This window comes from Schistocerca americana, chromosome 7 (assembly GCF_021461395.2).
Source record: "Schistocerca americana isolate TAMUIC-IGC-003095 chromosome 7, iqSchAmer2.1, whole genome shotgun sequence".
NCBI lineage: Eukaryota > Metazoa > Arthropoda > Insecta > Orthoptera > Acrididae > Schistocerca > Schistocerca americana.
Window position 1 is genome coordinate 171,980,253 of NC_060125.1, and position 20,113 is coordinate 172,000,365.

Genomic DNA, 20,113 nt, shown 5'->3' on the forward strand with positions numbered 1-20,113 from the left:
ATGCAGTTATATATAATGAAGCACTATCTGAAAGAAGCTGCATAAATATTCAGTCATATCTTGATAAGATTTCAAAGTGGTGCAAAGATTGGCAGCTTGCTTTAAATGTTCAGAGATGTAAAATTATGCGCTCCACAAAACGCAAAAAGCACTGTAGTATCCTATGACTATAAAATCAATGAGTCACTGTTGGAATCGCCCAACACATACAAATACCTGGACGTAATACTCTATAGGGATATGAATTGGAATCATCACACGGGCTCAGTCGTGGCTGAAACAGGTGGTAGACATCGGTTATTGGTAGAATACTGGGGAAGTGCAGTCGGTCTACAAAGGAGATTGCTTTGCAAGTCACTCGCGACTCATCCCAGAATATTGCTCAAGTCTTTGGAACCCCTAGCAAATAGGACTAACAGGGAATATTGAACGTATACAAAGCAGAACAGTATGAATGGTCACAGGTTACTTTAATCCGTGGAAGAGTGTCACAGAGGTATTAAAGGCACTGAACTGGTAGGCTCTGGAAGAATCGGCTTTAAATGGTGACTCTAGGAATATACTACAACCCCTCGCATATTGCTAACATAGGGATCGTGAGAATAAGATTAGAGTAATTACCTCACTCACAGAGATATTCGAACACTCATCTTTCCCACAATCCATACGTGAATGGAACAGGAAGAATCCCTAAAAACTGGTACAATGGGATGTACCCTCTGCCATGACATCACGATGATTTGCAAAGTATAGATGCAGATGTAGATCTACCCAGCTAATCTTCAGCATTCGTCTGTAGCACCATTTTTTCGAAAGCTTCTGTTCTCTTCTCGTCTGCACTGTTTATCGTCCATGTTTCGCTTCTGTACAAAACTACACTCCAGATAAATATCTTCAGAAAAGACTTCCTAACACGAAAATTTATATGTGGTATTACCAAATATCTCTTTTTCAGGAATTACTTTCGTGCAGTAGTCATTTTGCATTTTTTACCCTCTCTTTTTTGGCCACCGTCACTTATTTTACTGCCCAAATAACAAAAATTGTCTACTGCTTTTAGTGCCCCTTTTTCCTAAACTAATTCCCTCACCATCGCGTGATCCGCACTCTTTTACCCTTGTTTTACCTTTTTTATATTCTTCTCGTGACCTCCTTTCATGGAATCCATTCCAGTTAAAGTTATCTTTGACGGCTCTGACAGAATTACAATGTCATCGGCAAGCCGCGAAGTTCTACCTTCTCCCTAAACATTAATTCCGCTTCCAACTTTACCGAGCGAGGTGGCGAAGTGGTTAGCACACTGGACTCGCATTCGGGAGGACGACGGTTCAGTCCCGTCTCCGGCCATCCTGATTTAGGTTTTCCGTGATTTCCCTAAATCGTTTCAGGCAAATGCCGGGATGGTTCCTTCGAAAGGGCACGGCCGATTTCCTTCCCAATCATTCCCTAACCCGAGCTTGCGCTCCGTCTCTAATGACCTCGTTGTCGACGGGACGTTGAACACTAACCACCACCACCACCCTTCCAACTTTCACCTTGGTTTCCTCTAGCTCTTGCTTAATACACAGACTGAATAACTTTGGGGATAGACAACAACACTGTCCCACTTCTTTAACTGCTGACTCCTTTTCATATATTGGCTCTTCCAACTGCAGTGCGCGTTTTGTATAAATTATAGATAATTTTGTCCCTGTATTTTATCCCTGGTACAGGCAAAAATCAAAAGAGTGTATTACAGTTAGTATCGTCAGAACCTTTCTCTAAATCAACAAGTTCTGTAACCGTAGGTTTGCCTTTCATCACCCCATCTTCTGAGATAAGACGTTTATCGGTACTGCCTTGCGTGTTCCTAACTCCCTCTGGAACCGCAATTGCTCTTGCCCGAGGTCGGCTACTACCGGAGCCTACCAGCCATAGCTTAGCCTCTTTCTTTGTGTCTGTGTTGGGAGTTTGTGAGTGAGAGCTGAGGCAGTATGCGTATTTTTGTAGCGCTCGCACAGAAAAATTTAAGTGCTCGTTTTTCCCGCGCGCCGTTCGAGAGTGGAATGCTAGGGGGACAGCTTGAAGGTGACTCATTGAACCCTCTGCCAGGCACTTTATTGTGAATAGCAGAATAATCACGCAGATGTAGATGTACAGTTCTTGATTTGATTCGAGGTTGGTTAAATACTGGATATTAGAAGTTGAACTCACGATGGATTAGCAAACGGGGAAAGTGTGTCAGCGAGTCCGGTGGAAAGGTGCCCAGAGCTTGGATTAACGCATGTGGCGAAACTTTTAAACAATTGTAGAAGGTTCCGGCCTTACCGCAAACTAATTCCAGTATTTTGCGGACTTGTATGTCCCTGGGTAGAAGTGTATTTGGTAGGAAAGGAGGAGCATTTGTAGCAGTGCGTAGAAATCTGTTTTGACGTGTTTTAATATTCCTTCCGTGTAGTATTCGATTTGTTTTTCTGGAAATCGTCGCTGAGTTTAGTATGAGGCCCAGGTACTTGATGTTTTTGTTTTACCGTGGTATCGACGCCGTTTGCAGCCATTTTAACGTCTTTAGATATACGTTTATATGAGTCTTAGCGAAATACACTACCGGCCATTAAAATTACTACACCACGAAAATGACGTGCTACGGAAGCGAAATTTAACCGACAGGGAGAAGATGCTGTGATATGCAAATGACTAGCTTTTCAGAGCATTCACACAAGGTTGGCGCCGGTGACGACACCTACAACGCTCTGACACGAGGAACGTTTCCAACCGATTTCTCATGCACAAACAGCAGTTGACCGGCGTTGCCTGGTGAAGCCTCGTGTAAAGAGCATAAATGCGTACCATTACGTTTCCAACTTTGATAAAGGTCGGATTGTAGCCTATCGCGATTGCTGTTTATCGTATCGCCACATTGCTGCTCGCGTTGGTCGAGATCCAATGACCGTTAGCAGAATACGGAATCGGTGGGATCATGAGTGTAATACGGAACGCCGTGCTGGATCCCAACGGCCTCGTATCACTAGCAGTCGAGATGACAGGCATCTTACCCGTATGGCTGTAACGGATCGAGCAGCTACCTCTCGATCCCTGAGTCAACAGATGGGGACGTTTGCAAGACAACAACCATCTGCACGAACAGTTCGACGACGTTTGCAGCAGCGTGGACTATCAGCTCTGAGACCAAGGCTGCGGTTATCCTTCACGCTGCACCAGAGACAGGAGCGCCTGCGATGGTGTACTCAACGACGAACCAGGCTGTACGAATGGCAAAACGTCATTTTTTCGGATGAATCCAGGTTCTGTTTACAGCATCATGATGGACGCATCCGTGTTTGGCGACATCGCGGTGAACGCACATTGGAAACGTGTATTCGTCATCGTCATATGGGGTGACATTGGTTACACGTCTCCGTCATCTCTTGTTCGCATTGACGGCACTCTGAACAGTGGACGTTACATTTCAGATGTGTTACGACCCGTGGCTCTACCCTTCATCGATTCCTGCGAAACCCTACATTTCAGCAGGATAATGCACGACCGCATGTTGCAGGTCCTGTATGGGCCTTTCTGGATACAGAAAATGTTCGACTGCTGCCCTGGCCAGCACATTCGCCAGATCTCTCACCAATTGAAAACGTTTGGTCAATGGTGACCGAGCAACTGGCTCGTCACAATACGCCAGTCACTACTCTAGATGAACTGTGGTATCGTGTTGAAGCTACATGGGCAGCTGTACCTGTACACGCCATCCAGGCTCTGTTCGACTAAATGCCCAGGCGTATCAAGGCCGTTATTACGGCCAGAGGTGGTTGTTCTGGGTACTGATTTCTCAGGATCTATGCACCCGAATTGCGTGAAAATGTAATCACATGTCAGTTCTAGTATAATATATTTGTCCAATGAATACCCATTTATCATCTGCATATCATCTTGGTGTAGCAATGTTAATGGCCAGTAGTGCAGATAGTGATCTCCCAGAGGAATGCCCATCGTTGAATATCTTCCATAAGTTCCTGAAGTTTTCGCGCAAAGTAGATCTATCCAAATTTACGTATGGCATTATGTCTGACATTTACATTCTTTGTAAAAAAAAGTGTTCTTTGCAAATCTGATTATTTAACTGCTAACAAGTATGAAATTAAAAGTTTGTATGTGCTAGAGACGAGACTCACTTGTGGTATAGGTCTACTGTATGCTCCTCTATAGAGTACCTTATCTGCACAACGTAGGGCACGCAAAACTAGATGTTGCATGAATCTCCTACTGCAAAAGCTTACTGAGAACAATGCATTAGATAGCGGGAAAGGCAACACAGTGGGGACCGACAATACCAGGGATCCACTGGTGTATTGCTGGCAGGAGCAGTCCAGTCTGCTTGAGAGGCCAGCCGGCCGGGGTGGCTGAGAGGTTCTAAGCGCTACAGTCTGGAACCGCGAAACCGCTACGGTCGCAGGTTCGAATCCTGCCTCGGGCATGGATGTGTGTGATGTCCTTAAGTTAGTTGGGTTTGTTGTTGTTGTTGCTGTGGTCTTCAGTCCTGAGACTGGTTTGAAGCAGCTCTCCATGCTACTCTATCCTGTGCAAGCTTCTTCACCTCCCAGTACGTACTGCAGCCTACATCCTTCTGAATCTCGTTAGTGTATTCATCTCTTGGTCTCCCTCTACGATTTTTACCCTCCACGCTGCCCTCCAATACTAAATTGGTGATCCCTTGATCCCTCAGAACATGTCCTACCAACCGATCCCTTCTTCTAGTCAAGTTGTGCCACAAACTCCTCTTCTCCCCAATCCTATTCAATACTTCCTCATTAGTTATGTGATCTACCCATCTAACCTTCAGCATACTTCTGTAGCACCACATTTCGAAAGCTTCTATTCTCTTCCTGTTCAAACTATTTATCGTCCATGTTTCACTTCCATACATGGCTACACTCCATACAAATACTTTCAGAAAGGACTTCCTGACACTTAAATCTATACTCGATGTCAACAAATTTCTCTTCTTCAGAAACGCTTTCCTTGCCATTGCCAGTCTACATTTTATATCCTCCCTACTTCGACCATCATCAGTTATTTTGCTCCCCAAATAGCAAAACTCCTTTACTACTTTAAGTGTCTCATTTCCTAATCTAATTCCCTCAGCCTCACCCGACTTAATTCGACTACATTCCATTATCCTCGTTTTACTTTTGTTGATGTTCATCTTATATCCTCCCTTCAAGACACTGGCCATAAGTAGTTCTAAGTTCTAGGGGACTGATGACCTCAGAAGTTAAGTCCCATAGTGCTCAGATCCATTTTCTTTTTTTTTTTGACAGGTCAATGGAGAAAGCTGAGATGGCATGCAATGCTGTTTCGTTTGTATCTTCTTTGTTTTGTGACGCTATTCGCCCTTGTGTATTCAAGTGTGATAGTTGATAGCCATGATGTAGCATCAAGTGTGGCTGGTGGTTGCGCAGAGCATGCCGTGCGACGGCGGGCTGAGCAACGCGGCGTTCGAGGTGTCGCCCGGGGACGAGGAGACGTGCGTCGGCGGCGGGGGCGGCGCGTCGCCCTATCGGCTGGCGGTCACGGGCCCCACGTGGGCGGCGCTGCGCAGCGCTCGGCAGGACCTGCTACCGCGGGTCGTGGCCGCCGGCGCCATCTTCGCGCGCATGTCCTCCGACCAGAAGCAGCAGCTCGTGCAGGAGCTGAAGGAGATGGGCTACTACGTGGGTCAGTACCCCAACCCATTATTCACCACTTCAGTGATCATGAATTTGTTTACCGTGTACTAGGGGCGTTCAATAAGTAATGCAACACCTTTTTTTCTGAAAAAAAGTTGGTTTTATCATGAAGCCAATACACCATATTATTCCCCACTCTTTTGTCTACAAAACCCTATTATTCAACATAATATCCGTTCAATGCGTCTTCCCTACACCACCTTAATAGAACAGCCTACATGCAAACATAATCAGTCTACCGCTGACGTCAGAGCCAAGTCTTGCTGCGTCAATAACGTCCCTATCATCCACGTTCTGCTTCCTTCATTGGGTCAAACAGATTGAAGTCAGAAAGTGCGAGATCCGAGCTGTAGGTCCACATTCTTAAGTACCCCAACTGGTCGACGACTTTGCCACTACTACCAACAGGGAAATGAATTTGTGTAGCGAGGTGTTTGATTGTGATCCGTTGATCACCTCGAATGAGAGTGTCCGCACGTTCCAACACTGCAGGAGTCACAGCCGTATGCGGCCGGCCATCTACATCTACATACATACTCCGCAATCCACCATACAGTGCGTGGCGGAGGGTACCTCGTACCACAGCTAGTATCTTCTCTCCCTGTTCCACTCCCAAACAGAACGAGGGAAAAATGACTGCCTACATGCCTCTATACGAGCCCTAATCTCTCTTATCTTATCTTTGTGGTCTTTCCGCGAAAAGTTGGCGGCAGTAAAATTGTAGTCCAGTCAGCCTCAAATGCTGGTTCTCTAAATTTCCTCAGTAGCGATTCACGAAAAGAACGCCTCCTTTCCTCTAGAGACTCCCACCCGAGTTCCTGAAGCATTTCCGTAACACTCGCGTGATGATCAAACCTACCAGTAACAAATCTAGCAGCCCGCCTCTGAACTGCTTCTACGTCCTCCCTCAATCCGACCTGATAGGGATCCCAAACGCTCGAGCAGTACTCAAGAATAGGTCGAATTAGTGTTTTATAAGCGGTCTCTTTTACAGATAAACCACATCTTCCCAAAATTCTACCAATGACCCGAAGATTACTATTCGCCTTCCCCACAACTGCCATTACATGCTTGTCCCACTTCATATCGCTGTGCAATGTTACGCTCAAATATTTAACCGACGTGACCGTGCCAAGCGCTACACTACTAATGGAGTATTCAAACATTACGGGATTCTATTTCCTATTCATCTGCATTAATTTACATTTATCTATATTTAGATATCATATAGATTTTCGCGATGTTGTTGTGATGATGACAGACACCTCGCCCAACGACTCACCGTGATTTTGTTTCCTGCCAGGTCTCCGTAGACATTCTGCAAGCACCTATAAATTTCTGCGATGCTCTGTTTTTCGGCCAAAAGAACCTCAATGACAGCTCTCTGCTTGGAACGTACCACCACCACAAATGTCATTTTCAAGGCTAGTTATAGAGCCGCAACCAGTTAGAGCTTCATGAAACTATAAAAGCTGAAACGGGAATATTCCACGATGTCCTACAACCAATTCCGCACTTTTTCAATCAAAATTGGTCGAGAAAACAATGTGTTTCTCTATGTATTGAGTGCTTCTCGTAGATAAGAACGAACATTGCCGTGACGCACTGCCTTGCTCATCTGCTGTCGGTTTGACTGAGGGTTCATGGGAGCAGTAGAGGGTAGAGTGGAATAGGTTTCTTTGGTGGGAATGGAAAGAGGTGGATCTCGATGTAGTAATTTTTATTGTAAGCTTTGAATTGCCAAAGATAAACTCAAATTATCAAATGATAATTAAAAAATTAAAATTAAAATCAACATCAACACACACACACAAACACATAGAAAAAGAAAGCTTCCACTACCACAACATCCCCACCAGAACACTCCATTTCATTGCCATCCTCTACAGCTCCCACGATATGTCTGTCAATTCTACAGCAAGGTCATGTACAGAGTGCAGCAAATAAGGTCGAAATGTACAGATGAGGCATATAATCAATTACTGGCCTATAGTGCGTGAAACTCAGCTTACCCTTTCCTCACATGCAAACTGTGGATGAACAACAAAGGGAAGATTCCACATTCCTAGGTTTCTGGAACGCGTGTACAAGGTGCCCACCCGTGATTGTACATACGGATTTCTTTCCCAGATACGTAGTGGGTCGAAGTCTTCTTAAGCAACACTCAGTACATTGTCCTCGCGGGCTAGTATTTATCAAAGGCACAGGTATCGTCGGGAGTGCCCGAGTGAAGTGTAAAAGGACCGCTGCTATTCTGTACATATATAAATGGTCTTTCGGACAAGGTGGACAGAAGCCTGTACCTGTTTCCTGAAGACGCTGTGGTGTCGTCGTTTAATGACTGTAGGAGGATACAAGCTGGTGTAATGAATGGCAGCTTGCTCTAAATGTATAAAAATTAAGTTAATGCAGATGAGTAGGAAAAACAACACCGTAACTTTCGAATACAGCATTAGTAGTGTGCTGCTTGACACGGTCATGTCGATTAAATATCTATGCGTAACGCTGCAGAGCAGTACGAAACGGAACAAGCAAGTAAGGACGATAGTAGAGAAGGCGAATGGTCGACATCGGTTTATTGGGAGATTGTTGGGAAGGTATGGTTCATTTATAAAGGGCGCCGCGTATAGAACGCTGGTGCGATCCATTCTTGAGTGCTGCTTATGTGTCTGGGATTCCCATCACGTCGGATTAAAGGAAGACATCGAAGCAATTCAGATGTGGGCTGCTATATTTGTTACTGGAAGGTTCGATCCAAATGCGAGCATGACGGAGATGCAGATGAACTCAAATGGGAATCGCTTCAGAGAAAACGACGTTCTTTTCGAGAAACACCAGTGAGAAAATTTAAAGAACCGGCATTTGAAGCTGCCTGCAGGACGACTTGACGATCTGACTGCAACTAACGTACATTTCCCGTAAGAATTACGAAAACAAGCGAAATTTAGGGCTCGTACGGAGCATATAGACACTCTATGCAGTTGTTCCCGCTCTATTCGCGAGTGGAACAGGAAAGGAAATGGGTAGCAGCAGTACAAAGTACCCTTCGCCATGCACCATATTGTGCCTGCGGAGCATGTATATAATTGTAGATGTAGATCTGGTGCCTACACAAGAACCTATGAACACATAAAAAGAATAGAAAACAAAAAAATTAAGTGGTAAATCACAATCTTTATATACGAATGCATGGTTTCGCTGCGATATGCACTGATAAAATTCTCTCGAGGTTCCAACCGCGTCAAATAGTTTAAAATCCATGAGCTGTCGGCCGAGTACTCTTTGGCCATTGTCGGGTGCTGACTGTTTCTTGGTTGCTGCTACCGTCCTTAAGCAGCTGCGCTGCCTTCCGTGACACCAGTGTTGCTCGTTACAGCTCCGGAGCGAGCAGCAGTGACGTCACAGAAGGCAGAGCGGCTATATGAGGACTACTCGACAATGGGCGAGGAGTACTCACCCAATTGCTTGTGAATTTAAACCACCTGTCGCGGCTGAAAGCTTGACAGAATCTGGCAGTCACAATCTTTATAATTGCAAATAGTAAGATAATATAACTCTATTGTTAGGAAACATTACATTTCTCACAATAAAATATATATTGACCACTGATGATGCCTAATATTTAAAAGTTTGCTTAAAAATAATAATAAATATTCAGTTGCGGTAAAAAGATAATCTTTGTCCTTATCTGCATGGTAAACCTAACTGAGATAGAATGGCTGTGGATACTACTTTCTTCTGGCTATTATTATTAATCGCATCAGAAGCATCAGATACATTGCACCTGATATTTCACCTCAGTAACAAATGAATGACCACAACTTGAATCGCCACACAGTTTAAAACCAGGAAATAGTCATGTCCACACCACTGCCATGCGCTGATGTAAGCTCTTCCCAAGAACACTGCACAGGGCCTAGTGAGGACAAGAGTACATAGACACACTGGACAGAAAGTTAATTGCCCCCAACAAACAACAAACTAATGTTAACACCACCTCTAGCCCTGATAATGGGCTCAATTCAGCGAGGGAGAGAATCCACAGGTTTCTTTAAACGTAGCACAAGCAGCTGAAAGCACTCATTGATGATTACATGTCATGCAGCTACCAGATCACGAGGATGTTGATTGCTAAGTTTAACTTTATTTTCCTTACTGTCACTGTTTTCAGTGGGTTTAAGGTCAGCTAATTTAGCAGATCAGTCAAAGTACGATAGGATGTCTCCGCATTCGTGAAACCAGGAACGCATGCGTGTAGCGCTGTGAACATGGGTGGCATCATCTAGGAACATGGACGCGACCACTGAGTACTCACCATGAAGTGGTAGAAGAACGGCAACGTTTGGTCACCAATACTGTTGCAACAAAGATCCTAGTTAAGTTTACAGTAACCTGAACAAATGGGCCAAAGCCATGGTACGAAAAACACTCCAAAACATCATAGAACCACCTCTGGCCTGAGCTACACACGCAACATACTGCAGGTTAACGCCTCATTGCGCCATCAGTGAAATCGACGCCTTTTGTCTTTTGAAAAAGAGGCAAATCGAGACTCGGCGGACCTCGCTATACACCTCCAGTCAGCTCTTATCCAGTTTTCGTGTTGTTTGATCTACTGAAGACATGCAGCTTTACATACTTTCGGGGGGCAATGGCTCATTTCACACAGGTCTCCATGCAATGTTCGCTCGGATCTGCTTGAGATGGACCTGCATCCACTGATAGCAGGGATTCCTCTCGGGTTTGGAGCCGTTAGACAAGGTTCTACACTCGTCTAGCTTACAATCTTTCTGCGTTACAGCCGGTGAGTGGTAGAATATTCCTTGTAGGCTTGTCCTTGTAGACACATTGGACAGCCCGCGCTAATACACTAACAAAATATTCAGGGATTGGTTATGCTATGAGTCTATACAACAGTCTGGCACGTGCATACAGCTTCACTGCTGTCACGTGACCGCCTGGTACCACTTCTACATCACCTACAGCACTTCAAAGCGACCAAGGTGCCCTTTTAGGTAGTTCAAGCTACCATTGTATCCAGTTGTGAGTTATTCCAATAGTGAGACCTATCGGTGTTCCTTCGATATTATCCTCCTCTCCAGCTGTGCAGTAGATGTGGTAAAACTGTGCCTAGATTTCAGTAGTGGAGTGCTCGGCTGTATACCTTGAATTCGTTGTGGCCTGCCACTTCACTTCCTATTGGAAGAGGTACAATGACAGCCAGATAATAATGTTTCTCAGTTGGGTTTGGCCATCAGCAGTCACTTATTAATCTGCAGCTTTCATTCAGGACACAGTCGACTTTCTTTTCATGTATTGATTTGTATTATACTAGACTAGCATACTCGCCAGTGGAGAAACCCATTGATCGAAAATCTCGTTTCCCACCACTTCCTTTACTCTGAAGTCTATGCGGAACCATCGATTTTGGAGACTATTTCTGAAGGTCTGAATTAGCTTCAAATCCTCGGCTATCTGAAGGTCAGAATGAAATTACTGATAGTGATGACGCTGTGGAGAGGCTGTAATTTAGATTTAACTATTATCAGGCGATAACCAGGACTGTTAGCAGGGGAGGTGGGATGAACTAACTGTGTAATAGTCAATACAGGTAACCGCTTAGGTTCATTGTGCACATTGTTCATTGAGCACAGGCGTGTACACACAGGACAGGTAATAGTCCGGATAAGGAGCAGCGCTGTTGCTTTTGTGTCTTGCAAAGCAATGTTTACACCGTTCCAAGTAATAAGTACCATCTTTTCTTACATGTGTAAGAACATTTTTCCAGAGATATGGAAACATGCCATTGTTAAACAACATTGTTTCACTACTGGCATCATTTCCAAAGTTTTTGAAAGAGTTATGTTCCCTAGAGTACTATCCTACCTGAGTAAAAATGATATCTACAGTAAATCACATTTTGCGTTTCAGAGGAGTTCTCAAACGGAAAATGTCATTTACAGGTTCACTCACCAAATAATACAAGCGTTAAAGAGCAAAATAAAGATTGCTTTTTTCTGCGAAATAATGCATTTGACTGTGTTACCCACAAAATTCTAATAAAGTAAGGTTTTATGGAGTTGATGCTATAGCCAACAAATGCATAACACCATATATAACCAAAAGGAAAAGTAATAATTTAACCAAAGTAAGCAGGGCAGACTCTTATGCCCGGGGAGTAATCATGTACGGAGTTGCACAAGGCTCAATCTTTGACCCACTATCGTTTCTTGTATACATCAAACATACAATAAACAGAATTAGCTCTTGGACACGATTTTAGTATTTTAGTCAGTCAGGAACAGAACAAATTCGGAAAGACATCAGGCAAGTCACAGAATTTACTCTGTGTATAGGTAAATAAAAACAATGTCACATGCACTGCGCCTTCATTTTATTTTTGGCTGTGGCATACTACACCATTATTAATTAAATATAGTTCTTGTCCCACAGATCTGACCAATATTTTTCCCAGCTGGACTCTCTCTGTTCTACTACCCATCTGCCTGTTATTTGGCTGAAAAATCCCTGACTCAAAAATGGCCTCTATTAATTACTAGGGATCATCAGTCTAGTGACTGATTCGACGCTGCTCGCCACTAATTCCATACCATCCTCTTCGTCCCAGAGTAGCACTTGCGCCCTACGTCCTCAATTTTTTGTGGATATCTTGCAGTCTCTGTCTTCCCCAACAGTTTTTTATCCTCTACAGCTTCCTTTAGTACCATAAAAATTGTTTCCTTTCTTTTCACATGTCCTATACTCCTGTCCCTTATCCTTTGCAGTGTTGAGTACACGAGTGTTTCTTCGCTATACTGCCGAGAATCTCTTCATTATCTCATCAATCCACCCAATTTTCAACATCCCTCTATTTCACAACATCTCAGACGCTTTGATTCTCTCGTTTTCTTCTATTTTCGCACTGTCCATGATTTACTACCACACAGTGCTGTGCCCCAAAACGTACATTCTCAGAAATTTCTTCCTCAATTTAAGACCGACGTTTGATACTAATAGACTTCTCTTGGCTAGGATTGCCCTTTTTTCCCGTGCTACTCTAACAAACATCCTTGTCTCGTCCTTCATACGTTATTTTGCATTCATGGAATCGGAATTCCTTACTCTCGTGTGCTTGATTGTCACCAACTTTGATGTCAAGACTATCGCTACTCTCATTTCCTCTACTCCCCATTATTTTCATCTTTTCGTCAGTTTACTCTCAAAAGATATTTTGTGGTCTCATCTTTTCGTCAGTTTACTCTCAAAAGATATTTTGTGGTCTGTGGACTGTTCGTTCCATTCACTAGGTCCTGTGATAGTGCTCCACTTTGCCTGAAGATAGCGATGTCATCAATGAATTTTATTACTGATATCCGTTTACCCTGAAGTTTACCTCCTCTCCTCCTCCTCCATCCCCCCCCCCCCCCCCCACCATCACCACCATCCCCGCGGACTTTGACCCCTCTTTCTGTTTCCGTCGTCGTTTCTTCGATTTATAGACTGAATAGTAGGGTCGAAATACTGTATCGCTGTCTTACACCTTTTTAGTCAGAACACTTCATTCTTGGTTCTACATCACCCGTCTTTGTTTACAGCTTACTCTATTTTTTCCGAATTCTTGCACCATTTCACGCTGTCCGCCATCAGTTTACAGAGTGGTCCATTGAGCGTGACGGGGCCAAATGTCTCACGAGATAAGCGTCAAACAAAAAAACTACAAAGAACGAACTTGTCTAGCTTGAAGGGGGAAACCAGATGATGCTATGGTTGGCCCGCTAGATGGCACTGCCATAGGTCAAACGGATATCAACTGCGTTTTTTTAAATAGAAACCCCCATTTTTTATTACATATTCGAATAGTACGTAAAGAAATATGAATGTTTTAGTTGGACCACTTTTTTCGCTTTGTGATGGATGGCGCTTTCGTGAGATATTTGGCCCGGTCACTATCAATGGACCACCCTGTAGATGCAGTACTTTCAGTAGGACCGATCTGGTGATATGCCATTGTTGTGTACTCGGTCTCGTAAAGGGTCATACTGCCGGGAGAGTGGTGTGCTGACCACATGCCCCTCCAAATCCGCATGCAGTGACGCCTGTGGGGTCAGGTTGACACGGCGGCCAGTCGGTACCCTTGGACCTTCACGGCCTGTTCGGGCGGAGTTTAGTTTAGTTTTAGTAAAATGACTAGAGTAAGTTTTTCGGTTACACTTGCCTCGGTGTGGAAATAACGGCGTCCCCTCCCCGACCCCCATCCCTACGACCCTTGACCCCTTTTTATGGTTTCTATCGTCGTTTCTTCGACTTAGACTGAATAGTAGGGTCGAAATACTGTATCTATGTCTTACACCTTTTTAGCCAGAACACTTCATTCTTGGTTCTGCATCACCCGTCTTTCTTTAGAGCTTACTCTATTTTTTTCTGAATTCTTGCACCATTTCACGTTGACCACCATCAGTATAGATGCGATCTGGTGATATGCCATTTGTGTGCAATGACTACCGTCCTCGTAAACAGACATACGCCAGGCAGAATGGTGTGCTGACCACACACCCCTCCATATCCGCATGCAGTGAGGCCTATGGGCTCAGGGTGACACGGCGGCCGGTCGGTACCGTTGGTCCTTGATGATCTGTTTGGGCAGATTTTGGTTTAGTTACGTTTTGTTATAATGACTAGAGTTCACATGTGCCTTGGAGTGCAAATAACGGGGTCCCTCTGCCCGCAGCCATGTGCGGGGACGGAGCCAACGACTGCGGCGCGCTCAAGGCGGCGCACGTGGGCATCTCGCTGTCCGAGGCGGAGGCGTCGGTGGCGTCGCCGTTCACGTCGCGAGAGCCCGACATCTCGTGCGTGCCGCGGATCGTGCGCGAGGGCCGCGCCGCGCTCGTCACCTCGTTCGGCATCTTCAAGTTCATGGTCGCCTACAGCATCGCCGAGTTCACGTCGGTGGCGCTGCTCTACGGCATCGACAGCAACCTCACCGACTTCGAGTTCCTCTTCATCGACATCTGCCTGGTGGTGCACTTCGCGCTCACCTTCGGCAACACGGAGGCGTTCGCGGGGCCGCTGGTGCCGGAGTCTCCCATGACCGGCCTCTACACCATCACGCCGATGCTCTCCCTGTGGTTGCAGGTGCTCGTCATCGTCGCCGGGCAGACCGCCGGCTTCTACGTGGTGCGGTTCTTCCCCTGGTTCGAGCCGTTCGACTTCGCCAAGGTGCAAACCTACGCGTGCTACGAGAACTACGGCGTCTTCTCGGTATCCATGTTCCAGTACATCATCGCGGCGATCGTGTTCTCCCAGGGGAAACCCTACCGCAAGTCGGTGTACACCAACCGCTACCTGCTCGCTTCGCTACTCGTTATGACGGGCGTCTGCGCCTACATAACCGTCTACCCGGCCCGTTGGATCATGAACTTCCTCCAGATCAAGCTGCCGCCCGCCTACGACGTGCGCGTCGTCATACTCTGCATGGCCGTCGCCTCCTTCGTCGTCGCAATGTTCCTCGAGAACTTCGTCGTCCAGTACCTGGTGTTCAAGAAAGCTCGCGCCAAGTTCTCCGTCTGCGGCCCGAAGGGTTCGCCGAAAGCGAAGCTGATCGAGGAGATGCGCGAGGACATCAGCTGGCCTCCCATCACCAAAGAAATTCCCCCCATCACTATGAACGGGATCGCCCCGACGACGTACAAGATCGATTACAGCTCCGGAGATACTACTGCTCAGACGAAATTATGATTTTGTCGGTGGTTAGTTTTTTATTAGACGGCTGACTTAGGCGGTTAGACAAAGCTTTATTGTAGGTAGTGTCAACACTGCTGGAAATAATTCACTGAAATAAAATAGAAATATCTGAGGGTCGTCAAGAAAATCCCGTTGTTGTACTGGTGGAGAATGTACAAAATTCGTATTTACTTAACTTCCGTCCACTATCGTAAGGAATGCAGAATGGTGCCACAAAAGATGTAGAGCTTGCACAATTTGTACATATGTATATATTTCCCACGGCATTAATTTTTTACTGTCGTATTAGATACATCTTCAGATTTGAACTTTCTTCCGCGTGTAATATTCTCAAAATACGCTGCAGTGTGTTCTAGCATTCTGATTATTATTAGGAACATCCAACCTAAAAAATCTGAGAATGTGTTCTTGCGATTGTTGCCAGATTTTAAAGTTGATGGTGTTATAATGCAACAGTTTGCTTCTGCTCCTTACAACTGAGTGCCTACGCGGTGTTTCTGTCAGCTAATGAAAAAAAATTAATTAGTAGACAAGTTCCTTCATGAAAGTTCAAATTTTGGCAGACTACCGAAAGGTCAATAAGTTCCATACAGAGTACAAAATAAGAGCTGTTTATCTCTTGTTGACAGAATGTTTCACTTCCTATTTGTGCAGCGTTCAAGTAAATGTTAGACTAGTTCCTTGAAACATTCCCTCTGAATTGAGCATAAAATTTGTCTAGAACATATTAAGAAAGGCAGGAATAAGTTTCAATGGTGGGTGATCTGATAAATCTGTGTAATGGTTATTTTGTTGCTCTACATCAACTGCTGCGATAGGAGCCACGTGTGTCTGTTTCGTGTAAAGTATGTTTATGTTTTGTGTTGCATAACGCAGATGTCTGACAGCTGACTGCCATGCAGTCAGTCACATGACAGCTGAATATCGATGTTAAGAGTCTTGTCTTATCATATGTATTGGCATCACAGCGGTGAATCATTTAGGAAGGTTGTGAGGTGATACGTATCAGTATTATTTCATTTTACCTTAAATCTGTACATCCTCTGAGCTTCAGGAATACAGTATATTTCCTATCACACTATTGACTTAATTATTTGATAAGCACAATAGTCCCAAGTATTTAGAAAAAGGTATTATTCACTGAAAACCTTGTATTGTGACATTTTCTTTCAATTTGCTGTGTTTCTGTTCTAATTCGCTGATCTGTTTGTCTTCAAAGCATATAAACAGGTGCAAAAATATATGGTACCCACGTTATTTTTAAGTACGCAGTATGCAACTTAATTGGTAAATTTCTGAGGTCAATGACAATGTTGTCTTCAAACCACGATTGATATTTTTTCGTTACTATTATTAGTTTATAAGAAATGCAAATTACTGTTGTTGTCTCATGTATAAATTTCTTACTTCATGATAACAAATAAAAGTGAACGTAAAGGAAGTATTCATATTTTGTGTTTAAAATGCCTACCCTGCAAGATAAAAGAAAAGACGCAGCAAGATGCACTGCGAAGTTTCAGACATAAAATAATGTAAACAGATTTAATACATTGCCATTCTATAGTGACTCCATATCAAGTACTAGAAGTTAGCTAGTGTTGTTTTCAGACCTTATTCTGACGTTGTACCACAATAGCAAGTCAGCAATCACGCAAACTACTAAGACATACAGAAGAAATTCCACTAGTGGAAAATGTTTTCAGTTTCATCAGTTACGCAGAGAGTATTAATACCGTTACACTGAATTAACTCGAGACACATTGTCTGTGGAGAAAATGGTTCAAATGGTTCTAAGCACTATGGGACTTAACATCTAAGATCATCAGTCCCCTAGACTTAGAACTATTTAAACCTAACTAACCTAAGGACATCACACTCATCCATACCCGAAGCAGAATTCTAACCTGCGACCGTAGCAGCAGCGTGGTTCCGGACTGAAGCGCCTAGAACCGCTCGGCCAAAGCGGCTGTCAATCTGTGGAGACATTAAAGTAATTTTCTGTTAGGCAGATATTGACGAACCCTAGAGTTTTTAATGTTCGGCTTCGGATTACTTTTTACAACAATAGAAGGAGGACATCCTGCAAGAACCATTCACAGCTTCTTATTAAATGGAGCTAATTTCAATGAGTGATATGTAAAAGCAAAAATGGATTCTTTATCTAACCGTGGTGGAAAATGTAAATAAAGGAACATACTGATCAGTTAAACTTAGACTGTAAAATCAAAATGCTGTAGTATAACAGAACAGTCAACAATAAACGCGGCTCACTGGTCACAGCACTGCAAATGTAATGTATTGCGAATACATAGAAAGAAGGATCCTTTATTGTATGATTATATGATAGCGGAACAAACACTGGTAGCAGTTACTTCTGTAAAATATCTGGGAGTAAGCATGCGGAACGATTTGAAGTGGAATGATCATATAAAGTTAATTGTTGGTAATGCGGGTACCAGGTTGAGATTCATTGGGAGAGTGCTTAGAAAATGTAGTCCATCAACAAAGGAGGTACCTTACAAAACACTCGTTCGACCTATACTTGAGTATTGCTCATCAGTGTAGGATCCGTACCAGATCGGTTTGACGGAGGAGATAGAGAAGATCCAAAGAAGAGCGGTGCGTTTCGTCACAGGGTTATTTGGTAACCGTGATAGCGTTACGGAGATGTTTAATAAACTCAAGTGGCAGACTCTGCAAGAGAGGCACTCTGCATCGCGGTGTAGCTTGCTTGCCAGGTTTCGAGAGGGTGCGTTTCTGGATGAGGTATCGAATATATTGTTTCCCCCTACTTATACCTCCCGAGGAGATCACGAATGTAAAATTAGAGAGATTAGAGCGCGCACGGAGGCTTTCAGACAGTCGTTCTTCCCGCGAACCATACGCGACTGGAACAGGAAAGGGAGGTAATGACAGTGGCACGTAAAGTGCCCTCCGCCACACACCGTTGGGTGGCTTGCGGAGTATAAATGTAAATGTAGATGTAGCTGTAACTGTCAAAACTGGCCGGTATCTCAGTGGGCAAACTTCCTACATTCCCATAAATTAAACTTCAGAGTAGACTGCCAGCGGTGTGTGATTTTCAATTTGTGCTTTAAGAATGGTGGGGCTTCACCAGCTGAAATATCTGTTGTCACTATGTACTACCCCACCACCTCCTCTTTACGCAATGCAGATGTCCAAGGAAGACTAAAGTATCATTTGGTGTGGAAGGATTTTTTATCAACTCTAAATTATGGTCCTACAGGCTTCAAAAGCCTGGTGGAATAGTGATGCTGTAATTTAATTTTGTGACCACTGTTTATTACAAATCTTTACACAAAACGAGTGCAGTAGTTGCACTGAAATATAACACGAACATGTTTAATAACATCCTACTCACTGATAAATTATCGCAAGGACATGGAACAGTTACATGTAACTAAGGTTGACACAGATTCAAGATAAAAAATCTATAGGTCGGTTACTACATTATTAGCACACTGATCTGTTTCGCGATCTGACGTCAGTGGTGGTGTTCGTAATGAAGGGCATCTTTCTCATCTTCATTAACACCTACGCTTGCTGAGTACATTGCAACATATACACACCACAGACGATTGCAGATCTTACCATTTTTCTAACAGCGTAGTTGTGCTGTCCGCCAGTGCTGCTGTCGGCGGCCGCTATGTTGGACAATGCCTGTGAATCCCGAAAAGCTACCTAATGCAAACCCTACATCATGCTCCAGTTGGAGCTGCAAAGTGAAATGACTGTTTTTCACCCCGAATTCTGCGAGCAGAATTCGAAATGATTCTCTCACTAACAGTTCCTCCTGTCTTTCCTTGTAACATTCTTGGAGAGACAATTCTAGCCTCTCACGAGCAGTCATCCAATAACAAGTGTCCAACGTCCTGGAGAGTCTTCCCACTTCTCAGTAATGTACCTCAACTATTGCGTCAGACCAGACAGACCAATGGAATTCCTGTAATTTCATGCCCAGAGGCCTACAGCTGAAGAAAGGAATGTGTTTTGGCTCTGTCATGTCGGTGCTTCAAAGAAGTGCGTTATCAAGCTCTTTCCTACAATCCTCCTAAGAATCCTATCTGCTTTATATACACAAAAGGGCCAAAAAACTGGAATTCAAATACAGAGATAGGACAACGGGCAGAATACGAAGCTGCGGTCGGCAACGCCTATGTAAGAAAACAAGTGTCTGGCGCAGTTGTTAGGCCGATATTATACAATCATATTTCTTTGACAAAGAAATATGATCAAATATTCGTCAAAGTTCTTTGACTAAGATCTTTGACGTGGCGCTAGAAAGGGATATTACAATGTCGTCATATTTTTCGTCAAATATCAAGATGGCGGGCGAAAACTTGTTATTATGTACTGGAGTTGGTAGTGCCACAATTGCATTGTGTGTATTTGGAAGAAAAGCAGCGGAAAAAGGAAACATACTTGGATGATACCCTAGGTATTACGCCGAGATAGGAAAAGCGTTCAGCAAAATTTGTTAAGAAAGCTGCAACTGGAGGAAGACAAGTCTTAATATATAAATTACTTATGAATGGATGAGGGAGTATTTCAGTATTTGCTCAGTAAAGTGGCTTCTCATATTACAAAACAGAATACTCTGCTGAGAAATGTTATACGTGCAAAAGACAGGCAAA

At 44.0% G+C, this 20,113-nt stretch overlaps 1 protein-coding gene across 1 annotated transcript in view; it reads left to right on the plus strand.

Moving 5' to 3' along the window:
- LOC124621805 (polyamine-transporting ATPase 13A3-like) overlaps positions 1–16,899 on the plus strand; it is a 376,394-nt gene extending 359,495 nt beyond the window's left edge. The window contains exons 17-18 of the mRNA XM_047147242.1: positions 5,448–5,703; positions 14,443–16,899. Coding sequence (XP_047003198.1) covers positions 5,448–5,703; positions 14,443–15,452 — 1,266 coding nt within the window. The 3' untranslated portion in view covers positions 15,453–16,899. The remainder of the gene's footprint in view (positions 1–5,447; positions 5,704–14,442) is intronic.
- The last annotated feature ends 3,214 nt before the right edge of the window (positions 16,900–20,113 follow it).